This window comes from Mytilus edulis, chromosome 8, assembly GCF_963676685.1.
Source record: "Mytilus edulis chromosome 8, xbMytEdul2.2, whole genome shotgun sequence".
Lineage (NCBI taxonomy): Eukaryota > Metazoa > Mollusca > Bivalvia > Mytilida > Mytilidae > Mytilus > Mytilus edulis.
The window spans coordinates 17,564,265-17,584,023 of NC_092351.1; the positions used below are offsets into that span (position 1 = coordinate 17,564,265).

The 19,759-nt window shown below is 31.4% G+C and overlaps 1 protein-coding gene across 2 annotated transcripts in view; it reads right to left on the bottom strand.

The window, feature by feature from the left end:
* LOC139484966 (bridge-like lipid transfer protein family member 1) overlaps positions 1–19,759 on the bottom strand; it is an 84,102-nt gene that overhangs the window by 10,086 nt on the left and 54,257 nt on the right. For both annotated transcript variants that reach the window (XM_071269036.1, XM_071269035.1), the window contains 17 exons: positions 19,138–19,264; positions 18,526–18,614; positions 18,013–18,144; positions 17,651–17,827; positions 17,036–17,203; positions 16,378–16,552; positions 14,291–14,551; positions 11,706–11,808; positions 10,977–11,234; positions 10,260–10,478; positions 9,242–9,430; positions 8,300–8,446; positions 7,069–7,281; positions 4,145–4,394; positions 3,606–3,763; positions 2,166–2,364; positions 319–533 (listed from right to left, as the gene is read on the bottom strand). In XM_071269036.1, the coding sequence (XP_071125137.1) occupies positions 319–533; positions 2,166–2,364; positions 3,606–3,763; positions 4,145–4,394; positions 7,069–7,281; positions 8,300–8,446; positions 9,242–9,430; positions 10,260–10,478; positions 10,977–11,234; positions 11,706–11,808; positions 14,291–14,551; positions 16,378–16,552; positions 17,036–17,203; positions 17,651–17,827; positions 18,013–18,144; positions 18,526–18,614; positions 19,138–19,264 (3,080 nt within the window). The remainder of the gene's footprint in view (positions 1–318; positions 534–2,165; positions 2,365–3,605; positions 3,764–4,144; positions 4,395–7,068; positions 7,282–8,299; positions 8,447–9,241; positions 9,431–10,259; positions 10,479–10,976; positions 11,235–11,705; positions 11,809–14,290; positions 14,552–16,377; positions 16,553–17,035; positions 17,204–17,650; positions 17,828–18,012; positions 18,145–18,525; positions 18,615–19,137; positions 19,265–19,759) is intronic.

Here is a 19,759-nt window from a genome sequence, read left to right on the forward strand (position 1 = left end):
AGGCACAGATGACCTTTAAATAATTTTCAATGTTGTGTCTTGTGTACTATTATTTGTGTTTGTCTTTTTATTTTTTAGTCATGGCATCAGTTTACTTTCATTCTGGTATCTTTCGCTCCTCTTTTTTGCTATTCCTTTTTAGAAGTCCTTTTTGGTCATAAAGCTAACATTGCAGCATATCTAGCATCTTTAGCTTTAAAATGTTTAGGTTTGTGCCTTCCTGATAGAAGCAAATCTAGAATAGCTGTTTTGAAGCACCAAATTTGTTAAGTCTTTCTTTCATTCAAATTATTTTTAAATGCAAGACTACTTTCTTACATTCATCTTCATCATTTTGTTTCTGTCTGTCAAGAGGCCTCTTTGTTCCTATTGGTCCAATAGCTGACAAGGCCCGCCTACTGCTATTGAACTGCATAGTTATGAATTCCTCTATCTTTGCCACCATCTTAAAGATATCAGGAGTTGTAGATCTTGATATCATTGTGTGAAACTGGTCCCAACCAAGTTCTCCATGTGCAAACATTAAACCAGGTCTAAAACATACAAAATATTAGTAGTTAATTCCATTATTTAAATACTATCATTAAATCAACAAACAAAGGGTTTATATTTCTTTTGTGAAAATATCTGTGAAGTTTTTATAATATCTAAGATGATAAATGAAGAAGAATTAGCCATAGCATATCATCCAAATGTAATTTTAAATATCCTGCGAAAAACAACAACTTCTTTTATTCAACACATTTTTTAGATTCTTTTTCATTGTTTGTGTTAAACTGTTGAGATAAAATCAACTTAACAACAAAAACAACAAGAGTGCACACGCTGAAATGTCTCGCCTTCTATACTAATCATTGATATTATGTTGATAGTCCTAAGTATAAAGCTAAGCTTTATTACAACTGTCACATAAACTTAACATTAACCAAGATAACTAAACAAAGACCAATGAACCTTGAAAAAGAGGTCCAGGTCAGATGAACCATGCCAGGCAGACAGGTACAGCTAACAATGCTTCTATACAACATATATAGTTGACACATTACTGATAGTTTAAGAAAAATAGACCAAAACACAAAAACTTAACACTGTGCATTGAACCGTGAAAATGAGGTCACAGTTAAATAAAATCTGCTCGACTGACATAAAGATCATAAAATATTTCCATACACCAAATATAGTTGACTTATGGCATATAGCATTAGATAAAAAGACCAAAACTCAAAAACTTAACTTTGAACACTGAAAATGAAAATGAGGTCAAGGTCACATGACATCTGCCCGCTAGACATGTACACTTAACAATCATTCCATACAACAAATATAGTAGACCTATTGCATATGGTATGAGAAAAACAGACCAAAACACAAAAATTTAACTATAACCACTGAACCATGAAAATGAGGTCAAGGTCAGATGACACCTGCCAGTTGGACATGTACACCTTACAGTCCTTCCATACACCGAATATACTAGCCCTATTGCTTATAGTATCTAAGATATGGACTTGACCACCAAAACTTAACCTTGTTCACTGATCCATGAAATGAGGTCGAGGTCAAGTGAAAACAGTCTGACAGACACGAGGACCTTGCAAGGTACGTACATATCAAATATAGTTATCTTATTACTTATAATAAGAGAGAATTCAACATTACAAAAAATTTGAACTTTTTTTTCAAGTGGTCACTGAACCATGAAAATGAGGTCAAGGACATTGGACATGTGACTGACGGAAACTTCGTAACATGAAGCATCTATATACAAAGTATGAAGCATCCAGGTCTTCAACCTTCTAAAATATAAAGCTTTTAAGAAGTGAGCTAACGCCGCCGCCGCCGGATCACTATCCCTATGTCGAGCTTTCTGCAACAAAAGTTGCAGGCTCGACAAAAAAGCGTATTTAAGCATTGACACTCATATCACATTTTATACTTATATTTGGAGATTGTCATATATTTTGAGCTTTGTCCATTATTTTGGTAAACAGATTTTGTTGCAATACTGTCTTATTTGATTTCAATCCCACACCTTTATCAAACTGCTGTCACTAAGCCACAGGTTTCACACTCATTCGAATCAATTTTCTATTTCATCATTCTTTATTTCACCATTAAGTAAAACAGTAAATTCTCCATCTTTTTGCTACTGACATATTTCTTACCTAGTGGTAGCCAGGGGACCGTCACTTTCACTTTTGTCTTCTACATGCCATTCATCCTTGATTTCAATGTCTAGTTTACTCAGTCTTGTCATCAGTACACTGGTACCCATATAATCCATACGACATTCTATGGCAAACAGTGACAAGCCTAATCTATGACTAGGTTCTTTTCCAATTATTGGATCTTCATTTACTTCAACTGGAATACATAATTATATAATTGTAAATTATTTCAAGCTGAATTTAAATGTTTGTTCTTATTCGTTTAACCAATTATATATATATTATTGCTCTAATAGTTGTTGACCAAACCCCTTAGTGCTATAACAACAACACTAAGACCCAGTTTACACTGGCAATGAAATTGAATCGACCTGTATTTGAATCGATCTTAAAAAGACCAGTTCGCATTTACATTGCACCAGCAAGATTGATCGAGATCGATCTTATTTAATCCAGAGCGTTTACACTACAACATAAAAAGAATCGGTCTGACCTTCATTTTCCTATCTAAATATAACAAACACCTGAAAAAAGATTTATCGCTATCGATCTTAGCGTTTACGCCAAAAAAAAGATCGATTCAAATAAGATCGATTTTTTTAAAACCACCTCTAGAGGTAGACTTTTTAAGTCCTATTGAAGATCAATCTTACGTGTTTACACTGGACCAAAGATTGATCTTAGTAAAGATCGATATTTTTTGTCAGTGTAAACGGGGTCTAATGTTCGGCCTTGTAGTTTATGCTGTTTCTTATAATTTAATTAACGAAAGTTTTGTACATTTATATATTGTGCTAGTTGCATTTTAAAAAGTGTTTCTACAAATTTTGTTGTTAAAATATCAAAGATCCACAAGAAACAATAAATCTGGTTCAATGTTGAGATTCTAATTTTGAGTTTCAAAACCAAAAGTAATGTTAACATTTAAAGTTTGTATGTGCTATTTCCAGATAAAATGAATCTTTTGTAAACCAAATTACCAATGACAAACTTCTAAAAATAAAAATAAACATTCAAAGCCAGGAATGGAGGTTCCATCCTAATGTCAGACAAGTAACTGTAAATTCAGATATTATTGCGTGCATCTATTACTGTAATTTTCCAAGAATGGACAAAATGGGAGGTAAATTTAATGCGATTTAGAAAAAATCTGCATATAAATCTATGTTTTAGTCATCAGAATTAGGAGATAACTGTATTGTATTTTAAGCTCTGACGGCATCAATTGGGGATTTGATGGTCGCAAGTTAAGTTTACTGGCGACGCGTTAGCAGAGAAAACTTATTTCTTTCCATTTCCGTCCCACCTTCACAAGCAATCCCTTCGATAAATGGTAAGGAAACATCAAATATCATAAGCTACATTATTTTGGTTATACCAATGACCACTTATCAAACTGAGTATAGTTCCTACCATTCCTTAAGTGTCAATACTTACCGAATGTTGATAGGTTGTTAATTTCTAGGGTGCCACCAACAACCCCTCCTTTAGAATCAAAATGAGAATTGTCCATTCCAGTTGTAATCTTTAGATCTTTGTGTCCACTACAATCTATTGATAATCTACCCTGGCTCTTCACATTTTTAGTTGACCATCTAAAAAACAGGCGTTGGAGTTAATATATAAAATTATATGTAATCAAAAATAGGCTTACAAATATTATTATTTTAAAGAAAAGCAATCAATATGTCAGTTATAACTTGATTCAATTTGAATAAGATCTCATCATGGTCTCTAATGGACTGACAAGAAAAAGCCTATGATCTCCAAACAGTCTAAAGTATATTACTTCCATACATATTCTAATCTAAACCTCTAAGGTCAACAAAATCAATGAATAGTGTTTCATGAAAACAATACAGCTTCTTTATAGATTTGGCCTTTGGTGCGCAGTTGGTGCGTATTTGCAGTCATCCAACATTTCACATCACATACTTAGTATAAAGTAAAGTTGGCAAAAACAATACAAAACTTACACTGTATTGCCCATAACATTGCTCATCTGGACTCTGAGGTCTAACTGTGATAGATTTACAGCAAACATTACAAGTGTTTCCCATGAGCTGGAAGGTTTAGTTACTGTAGCTCCTGAGGCTCTTCTCTTGTTTCTGGGTGTTTCTGATGGAGTCAAGCTAGCTCTCTGTTTAGATAAAGACCTATGTGTTGATACGGAACCAGATTCACTGAAGCTGATATCTGTAGGTGACTGAGGAGCTGACATTGATCCTATGTGAAAAAAAATTATAGTTAAGTACGCAATTCATTTTTTAAACAAAAATGTTCTGTCTGAAATCAAAATTTAAACTCATCAGTCCTAGTTATAAGGTGTATTGATTGAGTTTTAAAATTTTGTCGGTAATTAAAAATCAACAAGATAATAATTTCTCTTCCTATGTTCAATACTAAATTTTAGGATAAACTAACTATCTTATTTAATCAATTAATTAAAACAGGTCTATTAGTTGATGACCATTACAAATAAGAATTTTAAATTATTAAACAAGTCACAATAATTCCCCCCTCCCCCCTGTCTCTCTCTCTTTAAAGTGCTGTAAAGACAAATATTCACATCTAAATTTGGATTCAGTTTTATAAACACGGGAGATCATTTTATACTATATTGTTATAACATTATGAACTCAAGTGAGAATGCTCACAAACACCATGCCCAAACTTCTTACTGGAGGCAACTCCGAAGCAGTCCTATACAGAGATCAGCAATGTGATATATATGTTGGAAATTAAACTCCTTCAAAGGTTACAGACGGAACGTAGAAAAATATTGGACAAGATATTATAAAAAAAATACTGCAACAGCTCTTAATTTCATGGTGTTTTTACTTATTATAATAAGTTATTAGAATAAACAAATGTGAAATAATTATTATACATAACTTATCCCTTATTCTTTGAAATTACTTTAACCTTACCTGGTAGACATAATATCAATTTAATGAGTCAAAAATAAATCAATTTAGTGATGACAAAACTATATTGTAAAAGCATGTAAAATAATAATTCATCCAAGTCTTATTTCAGTACAAAGTAACTATGACTTTGACCTTCAACTAAAACAGTAATTGTTACGATTATTTGCAAAGTCAGGGTATTCTAATTCAGCCAAACTGTGGAATATAAAATTAGTTTATAGCAGTGAAGTATATTTAATATGTGAAATTTTAGGGAAACAACAATCTTGTATATATATGCTTTTTTAGCATGCATGCTATGTCATGTCATGACATGCTCTTTCATTGCAACAAGTTGGCAACTGTGAAAATTTGTGTTCTGAAAAAGCATTTAAATTCTATCAATGAAAATTGGAATTATCATATTTATCAAGGACAGATTCTATAAAAGACCTTTTGAATAAGAATATATACAACAATAAATTATAATGGTGCAATTCTATTGTCTTTGATGAAATAATCATCAAAATCTTATAAGCAATCTACAACTAAATGTTATTAATGAATTTAAAATCTTAAAAAGATGAATATAAAAAGAAAAGAATAATTAATTTATTTTTCTGTATTAAAAATTTATGATGCTTGAAGAAGGGTGGAAGTAATTTCTTGAATGAAGATGTTCAGTATGAAGTTCAGGATTAAAATAACAGTACAGTGTAATATTTACTGCAGATGTTCAGAATGAACTTCAGGATTAAAATAACTGTATAGAAGAATCCTTCCTACAGATGTTCAGTATGAAGTTCAGGATTAAAATAACTATATAGAATAATCCTTACTGCAGAGATCTGCAGATGTTCAGTATGAAGTTCAAGATTAAAGTAACTGTTTAGAATAATCGTTCCTACTGATAAAGTTCAGGATTAGAATAACTAAATATGCTATTACATACATCGATAGAAATGAATAAATTATGTACATGTATATACTGATGACAGTTCTAAAACAGTGTAAACAATATACAGGAATTAAAACGCATCACATGAAATATCAATGGTAGGATAGTGCTGACAAGCAACTTAGTAATATGTATGGGATTAATCGGGAAAATAATTTTTTAAAAATATAAAAATAAATAATAAAAGTTCAGAAGGTCAATTTGCATTACACAAAAGATTTTCAAGCATCGACACAAAGCATACAACACAAATAGTCCTGATAATGATGGTTACATATAATGTACTGAACATAATACAAGCTATGTATTAAGTAAATAAGTGCTGAAATTTGTGCGTATTAGGTTCCTTCAGCTGAAAACTTACGCTTAAACATTTTACATCCTGAAAATTAGTATATATCACATAAAATATGTTATGGTATGCTGTCATTGATTTTAAAAGATAAGCACAGAATAAGATCACTCTTCATCAGAAATAAGCTTTCAAAATTCAAATAACTGCAGGCAGCAAATATTCCAACTGAAAATCTTCAGAGAAAAAAGTCCTGACCCTATAATCAGTTAAAAATCTTAAGATTTTTTTTTTAATGAGTTACAAATTTGTGCATCGATATAACTCAAGACATGAGAAAGGATGAAGTATAATGTAAAGATTGAAAATATCTTTTAAGCAATTAGTTAATGCTTTCAACCCACAACAGAAATAATGTTATTGAAGTAAAATTAAAACAAACCTATTTTTTTAATCAATAGACACTCTAGCTTTGATTCTCTACCTGCCATTATTAAGATAACTTTAAAATGTCCAACATTTCTTTATTTGGATTTTCTCAAAAGGAAACAAGGATGAAACAGAACTTACGAGGAAAAATCTGTCAGTTAAAAAAAAGAATAAATAAGCAGTCATTATCAATAGCAATTGACCACTTAATTTGATTGTAAAAGATATTTTGTGAACTTCACTTTACTTCTCAATTGAAAGAGATTCGGGTGAAATTTCACAATATTTACAAAAAGACATAAATGACCGAACCTCTTCTATTCACTCTGCTGTCAATCTCATTCTTAAGTTCCATACTGAGTTGGGTCCTGAATTTGTCACCTGATGAACCTCTGCGATGATGAGTTTTTCGTGTTTTTGTGTCACCTCCATTAACATTAAGCGCAGGAGAAGAGGTAAAAATTTTAGAAGGAGGACTAAATGAGCCTGCTTCCCCCATTGAGCTGCTTGAGGAACTGTCCCATTCTGAAAGTACAGGCTCATTACAGGAAAAGAAAAACACAACATATCAAAATTAAAATGCACGGTCAGTCATACCTCATGAATTCTAAAATAACTTGATGGGATTTTCCTTATCTGTCTTAGATAATCAATCTAAATAAAATAAAATCTCAACACTTCTGTATTGTCAAGGAATGGGATAAGACTTTAAGAACGAAAAAAAACAAAATATTATTCCATATGAAATATATTTTATTTTTAAATACAGTGATAATTGTACCTATTTCAACACTGAAAAGAATAAAGATGGGCTTTTTCACAGGTTTACTTTTTCAAAATAGTTTTATTGATATTGAAAATCTAAATGCAGCTAACAAATATATGAATATAATTTGATATGATTTCTAACTATAGCAGTTATAAAAAAAAAATGATGCAAGGAATATAAATTAAATGAGATTAATTTGTACTTTTATAAATATAATCAATTTAATGATTAATGATAACTGGCCATAGTTTTCAGAAACATTGACTTTATCAAACATAATCCTATGAAGTATGGCTTCCCTATCATAACCAACAAATTAAAATATCTCAACTTAAAATAATGGAAAATGAATTAAAATAATATGATGATTTGCAAAAGCTGGCAAATAGCTTTAGCTGTTGTTAAAAGTAAAAAAAACACAAAACTGCTAAATATGTAGCATTGCTTAAATTAATAAATGGACAACGGCACATCAAGAAGTTATTTGATTGATATAAATCTTCAAAGTTATTGCATGCTGATGTCATGAGGGTCAACAAGGGTTTTCAGAGAGAGAAATATAATAAGAAAAAGATTTTTATTGCAAAGTTAGGTAATTTGATATATTTTTTATACTGATATTTGTTTAACTTAATATATTGTTAAAATCAATCCTTTTCCAAGACAAATTATTAACTATCGACAAAGAACATGACAGACAAGAAACATAAAAAACTTATAGGAGACCCTCATGACCATATATATGAAGATGTACAACAGTAGTGCTACGAATACCTTCATCACCAGTCTGGGCAAAGCTCTCTTCTCCAAGGAACAAACGTCTGGTAAGATTTCTGTTGTACCATGCCTTAGGAAATGTAAGGATTTCAGACAATCTTCTCATGTCATACTTAAAGGCAGCTGTACCAATGTCACACACAGCTGAAACAATATTGTAAAACATGATGTTATTTTACTTTAATTGGAAGAATTAGGTTTGAAACATATGCTCACTTAATTAAGCTGTTATTTTTTCAATACATGGGCTTGTTTACACATCACTGTCCCAGGTTAATGTGGGTTTGCCACCTGCAAACATATTTATTTGTTACTGTCCCCAAATCAGGATCCTGTATTTCATTGGTTGTTATTTGTTGCCGTATATCACATTTGTTTTTGACTTGTTGTTTTGTACATGAATCAGGGTGTTATTTTTTTACATTTGAATTGTTTTACATTTTGTAATGTCAGAATCATTTTATATCTTTGCTATGCAGTATGGGTTTTGCTCATTGTTGAAGCCTATAAAGTGACGTATAGTTGCTGTTGAATAGTTGTATCATTAACAATCAAACAGCTCCTTATTTTTAAAACTATGATTTAAACGAATACAATCTAACTAGAATCTGATGTAGTGATACACTACGCTCCCCCTAAGAGTGGAGAATATCATAGCAAAAACTAACAGCTGATTTATATAACATTTGTTTGATTAATGCCTCATTGTTCTGCACTCTTGGCTATTTTATTACAGATTGTTTTATTGGTGGTAGAACTGGGGAGAACCATCAAACTTTGGTAGGAAAACTGGCAAACAAATAAGATCCAAGACAAACATTATTTGCCAACAGTGGAGTTGATGTATAGACAAAATATTACTGCTGCAAACATTTCTTAGTTTTTAGTATACTATGAACAGAAAATCACTTTCAAAAACAAACCCACAGACTGGCTCACCTGAAAACCTGACAACATTTGATCTTGACTGTGGCTCATGTTTAGATACATGTATATGTGAAGGTTGATCAAGTCTCACTTCAAGTTTACGTGATCTAGAAATCGTCACTTTAATAAATTCTACATTCAAACTCAGCATATCTCTTCTTGACATCTCTGACCAGGCAGTACCATGTTCTTGAATGCTTCCTGTTAAAAACATGAAAAAAAAAAAATTAAGAAAAATGAAACCAATGAAATACAAAATTCCATACCCTATAATTCCCAATTTTATAGTTTTTAAGAGCATATAGATTTCATTTCTACATATGAAAACAAATGTATTGTAAAAAGGTTTTAACCCTTTCAACACTACACCAAAAAAATAGGAAAATGGATGCTGCTGCTGCATTTTTTTGGTGTTCATTCATTAGAACAGTATATTCCTTTTCAGTCTTCTGTATCTTTTTTATTAAAAGAGATACAGAGAAAGTTATTGCATGAACAATGCTCAGGAGAGCATGGACTGTAATGTTAGGCAATTATTTCAGCAAATTTTTTATCAGGTAACCTGCATTTTCAGGTAAGTATCAGGTAAAAGGTGTAATTTATTACATTTGTGTTGAATTTTGAATAAAAACTACTTTTAGACTTCATTTATTTTGTTGTTTTATCTGCCATATAATAAAGAAGACACCAGTTGCTCGATTCCGTAGCGTATTGCACCATACACGACGTATTATGTAATCGTGGCACAAATAAGTGGCTCCGTCCTCAAAATTTTCAGTCAACCTCTGTTTTTGTATGTATTTTGCAACAAGAAAGATTTTAATGACATTCTTTTATAATAATGAATGCCCTTTGTCCTAAAATTTATGACCTTCTTAAGTTTTCTATGTAGTGTGAGTTTACTAAATCATTGAATAACATGTGGTATCAAAGAATTTTTATCTTTAGAGTTTTTTTACTGGATATAAATTTGTTCAATTGACCATTCAATTTTTTTCACGTAAATGTTATTACCATTATAAAAACCTACCTAGTTTATATGCAGAATCACTAGAATACATAGGTGATGTCATCTTTCTCTGGGCTCCACCATAGGGATGGAAAATATACAATGAGAAATCTGATAATCTGCCTGTAAAACTGAGACCTCCTGCTTTGGACATGACTGGTAAATCATTACTGGAGGAAGTATTACTGTGGGTTCTGGACTTCTCATACTTCCCTCCACTCCAGTTACGCTCTCTACTTACTGCAATAAACATCATTTGAAATATTCAAGAAAAAAAAATTGATTTTCCTAAAAATGTTTTAACAATTATTTTAAAATATCAGCAAAACAGTACAATTTAAATATGTTTGAATAAGATTGCCTTTCTTATTGTTTCTAAGGTCTGAGACATTTTTCTATCTAAGCAATCATCTGATTTTATATAAATCTGACTAGCTGACTATAAGGTATTAGTTTTCCTGGCTTTTGAAGGCCCTACAGTGAACTACAGTTGCTTTAATCTTCAAAATTTTGGTGGATAAATGTCCCATTTGCAATCAAACCATATCACCTTATTTTTATATTAACTATTTTCCCATTTGCAATCATACCACATCTCCTCATTTTTATATCAACTTTTATATCAATTATTTATCGTTGAATTTAAGCATTCAGTGAAAGTGGACACTATCACTACATGCATTTCAATTAATGTTGCAGTAAATTTGACAGTAACTTATACCCACAAATTCATAATACCTTTGGTCTTAAGTGGAGGTGACGCCTCTCCTATTTGGGCCTCCATATCTGGTCCTCTTGTGCTAAACACTACATCTAGTGATGGAACCTGTAGAAGACATTCTACTCTAGAAACAGGGACACAGTTGAATCTAATAATAGATGGTTCCACTCTAATGAACACAACAACATCAACAGGGAATGAGCTGTAGTAAGCTCCAGTTGTCAGTGATGTGCTGGAGGCATCCAGGTCTATATTTAACATACTGAATGGATCCACTGTAAAAATGTGAAACAATAAAACATGAGAATAATTTATGGTATGTTTTAGAGTTTGCATGCTGATTAAGAACAGTTAAATCATAATATTTCTGTTTTTCATATAGTAACTAAAATGTTAAATTTCAACATAGAGACATGGTCATATTTACAGTCAGTTAGAAAACTAGTTGGTGTGAGAATATTTAATTATAAACTGATGATCTGCTCAAGATAAGTCAAGTTCAGAAACAAATTTGAAGGGTAAAGCCTTTTTTCTATCAGAAAAGTAGCTTTGTAACTATGAATTTATAGAGAAAATACAGCAAAGTTTTAAATAATACTTCAACTTTTTTTTAACAACCATGCTAGACCCTCAGATGTAATCAAGGTCATTAAAAAAACGGCTAGTAGTACTTTGACTTGGATATAAAATTCATGTGAAGAATTGCAAGATAAAAGATAAAACAAGAAAAAATTCTGAGTAATTACTTTTCTTTATAGGAGGAGAGGCTGTTTGACCAGGCTGACCAATAGGTATTGGTTCTAAAGCTTGCTCTAGGAAATACATCAGGTATGGACTAATTATCATCTCCTGAAAAATAATCATATTCAAATGTTATTTCAACTTTACAACACTTACAAACTCGAAAAACTAAGGATTTTCTTATCCCAGGAATAGATTACCGTATAAATCGTTAAATAAGCCGCAGGTTTTTTTCTCTGTCTTTGTCCCTGCGTGTTATACTCGGGTGCGTGTTATGTAAGTATTATTTTCTGTTTTCAGGACGACGGTGAAAGAAAAAAATATCTGGATTTGTTTTCTGGAGACAGTCAGATTGTCAAGTGCTTGCAGTGACTTGATAAATTGTTAATGTTGCATATTTTGTTATGAATAAATAAATATATTAACTAAATCGTTTGTTTTTATTTCATTCAATCATTGTTGGTTTACAGGAAGTCGATAACCATGTGTTTAGTGTTCATTTCGTAAACAAAGAAAGATAACTGTGTCCATACAGGATATTAATTGTGTATTTATCATAAATATGTAGTTGTTAGTTGATTTAATGTGTTTTAATATAAAATTTTCTAATGAAATAATAAAGAAAGTGATTGTGTGTCTTGCCAATATTACAAGTTTCTTTAAATGACGATGGTGATGCATGTGCTTAAATCGACACTTTAAAGTGCTTCATAAACAAAGAGAGATAATCGTGTTTGAGAAGAGGTACCAAACAGGATAAAATACTGAAGAGTAACTGTTTGTCGTTTTATTGTGTTTCAAAACGAAATATCTTTACGAAATATTATTGGATGTTTAACTAAAAAAAAAAGAATACTAATTTTTATAATTTAATCTGTTAAAACATTTATTTATTGCCGTCTTCTTTTAATCCCCCTTGTCATTGCTCATAACACTTTCATTTCAAAATAGACAATGACTTGCAAAAAGTAAATTGTTTTGTTTGTTGTATTTATCCACAAAATTAAAATTGAAAAATGTTTGTTATGTTCAGAACTTCAACTTTTATTTTATAGACAACAATAAAATTCTTAAGATTGATTTAATTAAAAAAAAATCTTGACTTTTGGGTGAACAGTTTTCACACGTGGGTACAGGTAAGTAGGTCATAATCAAGGTAAACAATGGCAGTTTTATGGCTTGGGTGACCTTTCATGCATACATTTTTAAGATTAATTTAAATCCTTAATGCCAATTCAAACAATAAACAAGCAATCAATACCATACTAATTTTAATCAAAACAACAAGGTTCAATGGACACCCAAGCTGTCAACACATGGCCATTGTTGACAAAAAACATCAAACGAAACTGGCATAATTAAAACAATGAGAAAAGTATAATTATTTTATTACGATTTTTTATTTTAATATGACACAAATAAATATATTCAAAAATACTCTCAACTTTCTCACCAATCTGAAAATAGAAATGAAACAAATTACGGTGTGAGTTACAAAAGGAGAAAATATTCATGACACTATCAGGTCAGTAGAATAAATATACGTTTTCTTCAGTGTGCGCTTAATATTCAGGTGCGTTTTATGTAAGGACAAAAACAATCTTCCCCCCAAAAAACGGCCGTGCGGCTTATAAAACGATGCGCTTTAAATTCGAAAATATACGGTACCTTAGCCGTATTTGGCACAACATTTTGAAATTTTGGGTCCTCAATGCTCTTCAACTTTGTACTTGTTTGGCTTTACAACTATTTTGATCTGAGCGTCACTGATGAGTCTTACCGGTATGTAGACGAAACACGCATCTGGGGTATTAAATTAAAATCCTGGTACCTTTAATAACTATTTACATTTATATAACTACAAACTAGACAACATGCTCATATATTTGAAAATTACATACAGGGAAAAGGTGATGATTATATAGGCAGACTGGGGTAAATCACTTTTTGTAACAGAAATATGATAAAGATTTGTTACACATTTTTTAATTACATGAACATTTCAAAATTTCATTTTTTCTTATTTATACCAAGTTCTGTGGACAAGTATGAATGCAGAAGATTTACAATTCCAATCATATTTAACAATAATATTTCAGAAGTTGAAAAAACAAGAATGTGTTCAAAGTACACGGATGCCCCACTCACACTATCATTTTCGATATTCAATGGACCGTGAAATTGGGTAAAAAATGTAATTTGGCATTTAAATTAGAAAGATTATACCATAGGAAACATGTGTACTAAGTTTCAAGTTGATTGGCTTCAACTTAATCAAAAACTACCTTGACCAAAAACTTTAACCTGAAACTCCCACTTTCATTTTCTATGTTCAGTGGATCATGACATTGGGGTCAAAAGTCTAATTTGGCTTTAAAATTAAAAAGATCATATCATAAGAAACATATGTACTAAGTTTCAAGTCGATTGAAATTCAGCTTCTTCAAAAACTATGTTGACCAAAAACTTAAACCTGAAGCGGGACAGACAGACGAACGAACGGATGGACGAACAGACCGACCCACAGACCAGAAAACATAATGCCCCTCTATTATCGTAGGAGGGTTATAAATAAGTATTATAATTTTACCTCAGGTAGTGACTGCAGTGACAACCAGGCATAAAGTTTGGCCTTTTTCACTCCAGGTTTCTGTCTTAAACTAATGTTGGAATCAGTACAATCAGAAGCAGTACTAGTAGTTGGACTAACAAACTGATTGGATTTTGGTCTCCTAATGACAACTACTTCTTCTTCTGTGTATGCATCCTCCTGTGGTAGGAGGTCTCTTACTGATTCAGGGGAATAAGCTGATTCTATAATACCATTGGAAGTTTTGGAATTGTAGTGAACCTATAAATAGAAAATTGATGATAAATATTATAAGAGTAATATTTAAATTCAATAATGCAACAATACACTATAATAGTATAAAGTTAAAATGTCTATGTTTGTATTGCCACAGTGGTCTCATTGTAGCATTTATTATTAGAGGTTGATATTCCATCCCCCTAAAGAAAATCAGCATTTGGTGCTTCTAAGGTAAGTTTGTGGAGTAAGAGCAAAGACTAGTGGATCCAACTAGAGTGCCTTAGAAGAGTGATTTGTCTTTCTAAATAATATGACCTTGTGAATTGACATGTTAGAATCCTGTTCAGCGTGTGGGTCAAGTACATAAACAGTTATTATATTCATAACACATTAACATGTTGTCCAGAACATCTATGTTATGCTCACAATTGGACATTTAACAACAAGTCATCCTTTAATCAATGTTAATTTGTTGTACTTATTCAACTAAAACTTTCCAGTTCTAATCTCAATACCTTTTTTGTATATTGCATATAGTGAATATTTTCCCTATGTTTGTTGTTGGCATTTTACCACAAATTTTATAACATCCAAATATTGATCAATTTAAATGCGCTGTACAAGGAATGTAAACAGAAACAAAAAAGTCTAAGGCCCAAACTTCAAAGAAAACCAAAGGTTTAAATAACTACATATAAGTAGATATAAAAAGATGTGCATGTGTGCCAATGAGACAACTCTCCATCCAAGTCACAATTTATAAATTTATAAAAGTAAACCATTATAGGTCAAAGTACAGTCTTCAACACAGAGCCTTGGCTCACACTGAAAGGGCGTCAAAAATTACTAGTGTAAAACCATTCAAAAGGGATGATTACATAAGTCTGGGATTAAATATTCAAATTAGGACCAATACTAGGTGTCAGATTGGATAATTATTCTCTTCTAACCAAAGGCATCTTAAACTTTTCTGGCCGGCCATAGGGATCTACTCATGTGCAGGTTATATGACAAGTAATCAAGCAATGAAATTCTCTGTAAGGTTGTTCATTCTGAGACGCATGTTGTTTGAATGCAATGCATCCTACATTTTAAAGAATTCAAGAAACAGCTCTTTGAAAGTTAAGAAGGAAACAACAATAAAATAGTTATACAGTTTAACCTATGTTATCCAACACAAAGGGGGACAAGAAAAATATATCGGATTAAGCAGGGTGGCAGCATACTCAGGGTTTTTTCTGAAAAGATAGGTATATTTTGGGACCATGAAAATGTGTCAGTTAAAGCAGGATGTTAGAATACTCAGGTGTCAGATTAGGCAGGTTACACTGTATATAACTATATTTTGTCCCTTTAATACAAACAATTACTGATGTTATGGATCATGATGCCTCAACAGGAATCACTACACAAATAGTCATCCACACTTGAATTAATCTATATTTAATTTAAATCTTCTGCTTTTGTAGAGAAAAAAATATAACCTTTATTTGTGAAATAATTACATTGTTTCATTATAATATGTGATTCTGATTGGCTACTCTGCAATCTCACGTTATTCCTTGAGCAATTGCATTACACAATAAAATTTATCCTTTATGATGACACGAGGTCCTACTATAAAGTGCACAGGTAAATAAATTAAAAACTTGATATAAATCGTGTTTTCATGATCCTATCTAAAAAATGTAATTATAAGTATTGAATGCTTCTTTTTGTAACTTCATAGGGTTGTAAAAGCGTTGATCATGTACAAATTTTTATAGAGTGAAGCGCTTCCGCGCTTTATACAAAATGTACTTCAGTCAACACTTTTACACCCCAATGAAGTTACAAATAGAAGCATTCAATTCTTAATTAAAACTGACCTTGACATCAACACTTGGCATGAAGAAAACAGTGTTCTCAACTTGAGGCGGTTGTTGTTGACCTTGCTTTTTATTCTGTCCAGAAAACTGACCAAAGTCAGGTGTATTTGGGTTTCTTCTGGCAGATTTAGGTGAACTCTGGCTAGGTGTTGGTGTCTTTTCCCTCTTCTGTTGTCTACAGAATACACATCGTATCAGAAAATTCAACTTAATGTTCACATCAATAGATATTTTAAACATTACTATAAAAGAACACTTGGTCAATGTTTAGTCTATATTAGGTTCATCATCTTAATTTAAGGCAACTAACTGAAAATCATAAAATGCTTCTTTTCTTTTTTCTTTTGGGATTTGTGAAAGGGGTGGAGAGTTTGAATGTTTTAATAGCAGAAGATTTATAATACATTTAAATGATCATTAAAGTAAAACTTGAAACAAAAGGTTGCATTTAAGAAAAATAAGGCTTATCACAATCTGTCCTTTTGTATAATTTAGCCTATCTCAGGACAAACTATGTACATGTTTACTTGATCAATAATTAGGATTTCACAATTCAAATAAAGTTTAATTAAACAGTAATGGACCAATATAAAAGTTGGTACAGTAAAGTTAAATAAAAAAAACCAACATATATTTGTACAATATCTATTTTCCCAACCTTTTCAGTTCATCTTCCTTGGAGTCTTTTGGATGGAGAACACATTTACCACTATCAATAAAGACCTTTATATCCAGCTCAAAGTCAATATTAGGTTCCATCGTTGTTTTAGACCCTCCACTTCCTATACTGGGATTGGTTACTGGAGGTATTATATCTTCTTCTTCACTAGAAATTTAAAAAATAACATGCCCCAATTTTTTACTCAGAATGATATTTTTTATCAAGTATTGTGGTTACATTACCATTCGTTGGATACCAATTTTGGTGGATTTTGTGGGTACATGTGAACCACAAAATTAAATGTTAAACAAATAAAAAAATAACTACAGGCTTGTATGCAGATTTCAGCAAAACCACAAAATCAAATATCCATGAACACGTAAGTTTTCCTTGATCCACAAAATTGGTTCCCACAATAATAGATTAATCCACAGTACATAGTATTCAACAAGGCTATAACAAAAAAATTGTATGCATTATTCAAAGTATTGAAAAGCAGGAAGAATATTTCTAACAGATCTTATAAGAATTGATAGACAAGGTAAATGCAAAACAAGGCAAACTTCCAAAGTAACAGTTTTCAAGAAGGAATATAAAAGTCAAAATGCAAACCTTGATGTATCATCCGAAAAGACTTCAGATTTAATTGGCCCTTCTTCTTCTGATATATCTGAGGAATCAGTGCTGGTAGTGGAATCCCTGCTGTACCAGGCTCGGGCTTCTGGAGACAGACTACTAGAACTAAAGTCCTTTAGTAGACTGGGGTCCTCTGTAAGTGATGTGGGAGTCCTGTCAAATATGTAAAACACATTAACATAAGTCTTGAAGTAAGAGACCGTAATGTAAAACATATTAACATAAACTTTACAGTAAGAGACCTAAAGGACTTGGAAATATATACATTTTGTGTCCCTGTTTAAATTATTTGGAACAGCATATAATTCAAAATGTTGTCTAACAAGTCTGGTTATTACCCTGGAGGTGTATATGCTGTAGAAATAGTCTGTCCAAACTTGACTCTTGCTGGTAATGTTTTAGATATATCTAATGATCCTATCCTTCTAGACTGCTGGTTATAGGCAGCTAGCTTGTCCATATCTGCTTGACTGAAACAAACAGACATATTTTTTGTACATATAATGAGTAATAAAGTTATGCATAATATCAAGTCAGAATATTGACTATTATTTTCAACTCCTTTCTGCTGTTACTTGCAATTGTAAGACATTTAATCTCTGCATGTACAATATATATTACTTTGTTGTGCTTAAAAAAGATATATATATTGAATCAGACTAGTTTTATATTCTTCAAAACAACCAAACATAATGTTGTTATTCTTTCTAAAATGTATTTAAAGTGGAGTATCAAATGTCATATAAACTCAAGATTCCAAAATTATTATTGCAATAAAATACTACAATCACTTGTAATAATATAAATATAATGTTGAACTTAATCTCCAATCAATAGCTATATATAGTTACCTCCTTCTATGATGCCCTCCACCATAAGATTTAGATCGAGAGTGAAGGGGTTTGTTTCCTATCCCCAACTGGTCCTTTAAAGCAGAGGTCTACAAATACAAATTACATTTTTAACATACTGAGCTAAACAGGTTTGTAAATATTTAAATTTAAATCATTATGCAATGTCATTCCATCCATAGTTACCAAATAAGACACTGAGAAACCTAAGGTCTCTTTTTTAATGTTTTGCCTCCATTCTTTTGTATTCTGTTTATGTTTTAGATCAATGTTTAAAGAATCTGGTAAAGCTTATATTCTAGATACCCTGTGCACCAAACAGCCAAAGCATTTTTGTAAATACACTTAAAATTCTTATTGAGAAGTAAAATTGTCTCAAATGGTCCTGTTAATATTTCTTAGAGGATCTCATTTTTCAATTCCAGTTAAAGTTTTTTTTATTTCAGCATTTGCTTTATTACATGAAAGTAAAAATTTCTATGAAAACAAAATAATACTAATACTTCATCCTGATCAGCTTTCAACCCTAAGAAATCATAGCTGGTTCCCTGAAGTATCATATGCCCTCTGATCTTTAAAATACCTCCATTCTGTTAATACAACCAATCTTACCCTGCTTTCCCCTTGTTTCTTCAGTTTGAACAAAATCTCTCGTCTGAAATCTCTAAACACAATAGATTTCAGTTCTTCAAGTTTTCTAGCTTCTAACTCAATAGTTGGTAGACTTGCTCCCAGTTGCCTGTAATATTTCAATGCAAGTATTCTTCAAATTTATATTTGACGGTCAAATCCTTCAATTAAATTCCACACTGATTTCTCTTTTGTTTTACATGTTGTTCACCATAAAATTCACTACCCTTTACATTAAAATGTTTAAATCACTGACCTTCTTTCTGTTACCACTGAGATTTTAAAAGAACAAGCTTGCAAAATTGGATAACTTATCCATCATTTAATTTTAATGAAACCTCCTAAATATCATTTCCCGTTTTAGAAAATATGGTTTTCATACAATAACTATATTTTTAACCACAATTGCAGGCTCAAAATTTATTTGTTGGGGGAAATGATACTTAAACAATATGTTTTTTTTTGGTGATTTCTTTTTTAATGAGAATACAATATCAATAACAAAATTGTCAACTTCAAAAGTTATCATCCTGTTGTTTCTGTTTTCCTTAGCCTGTTTTTGCTTCTTTTTTGTATACTAGTATTAAACTCTGCAACACGTTAT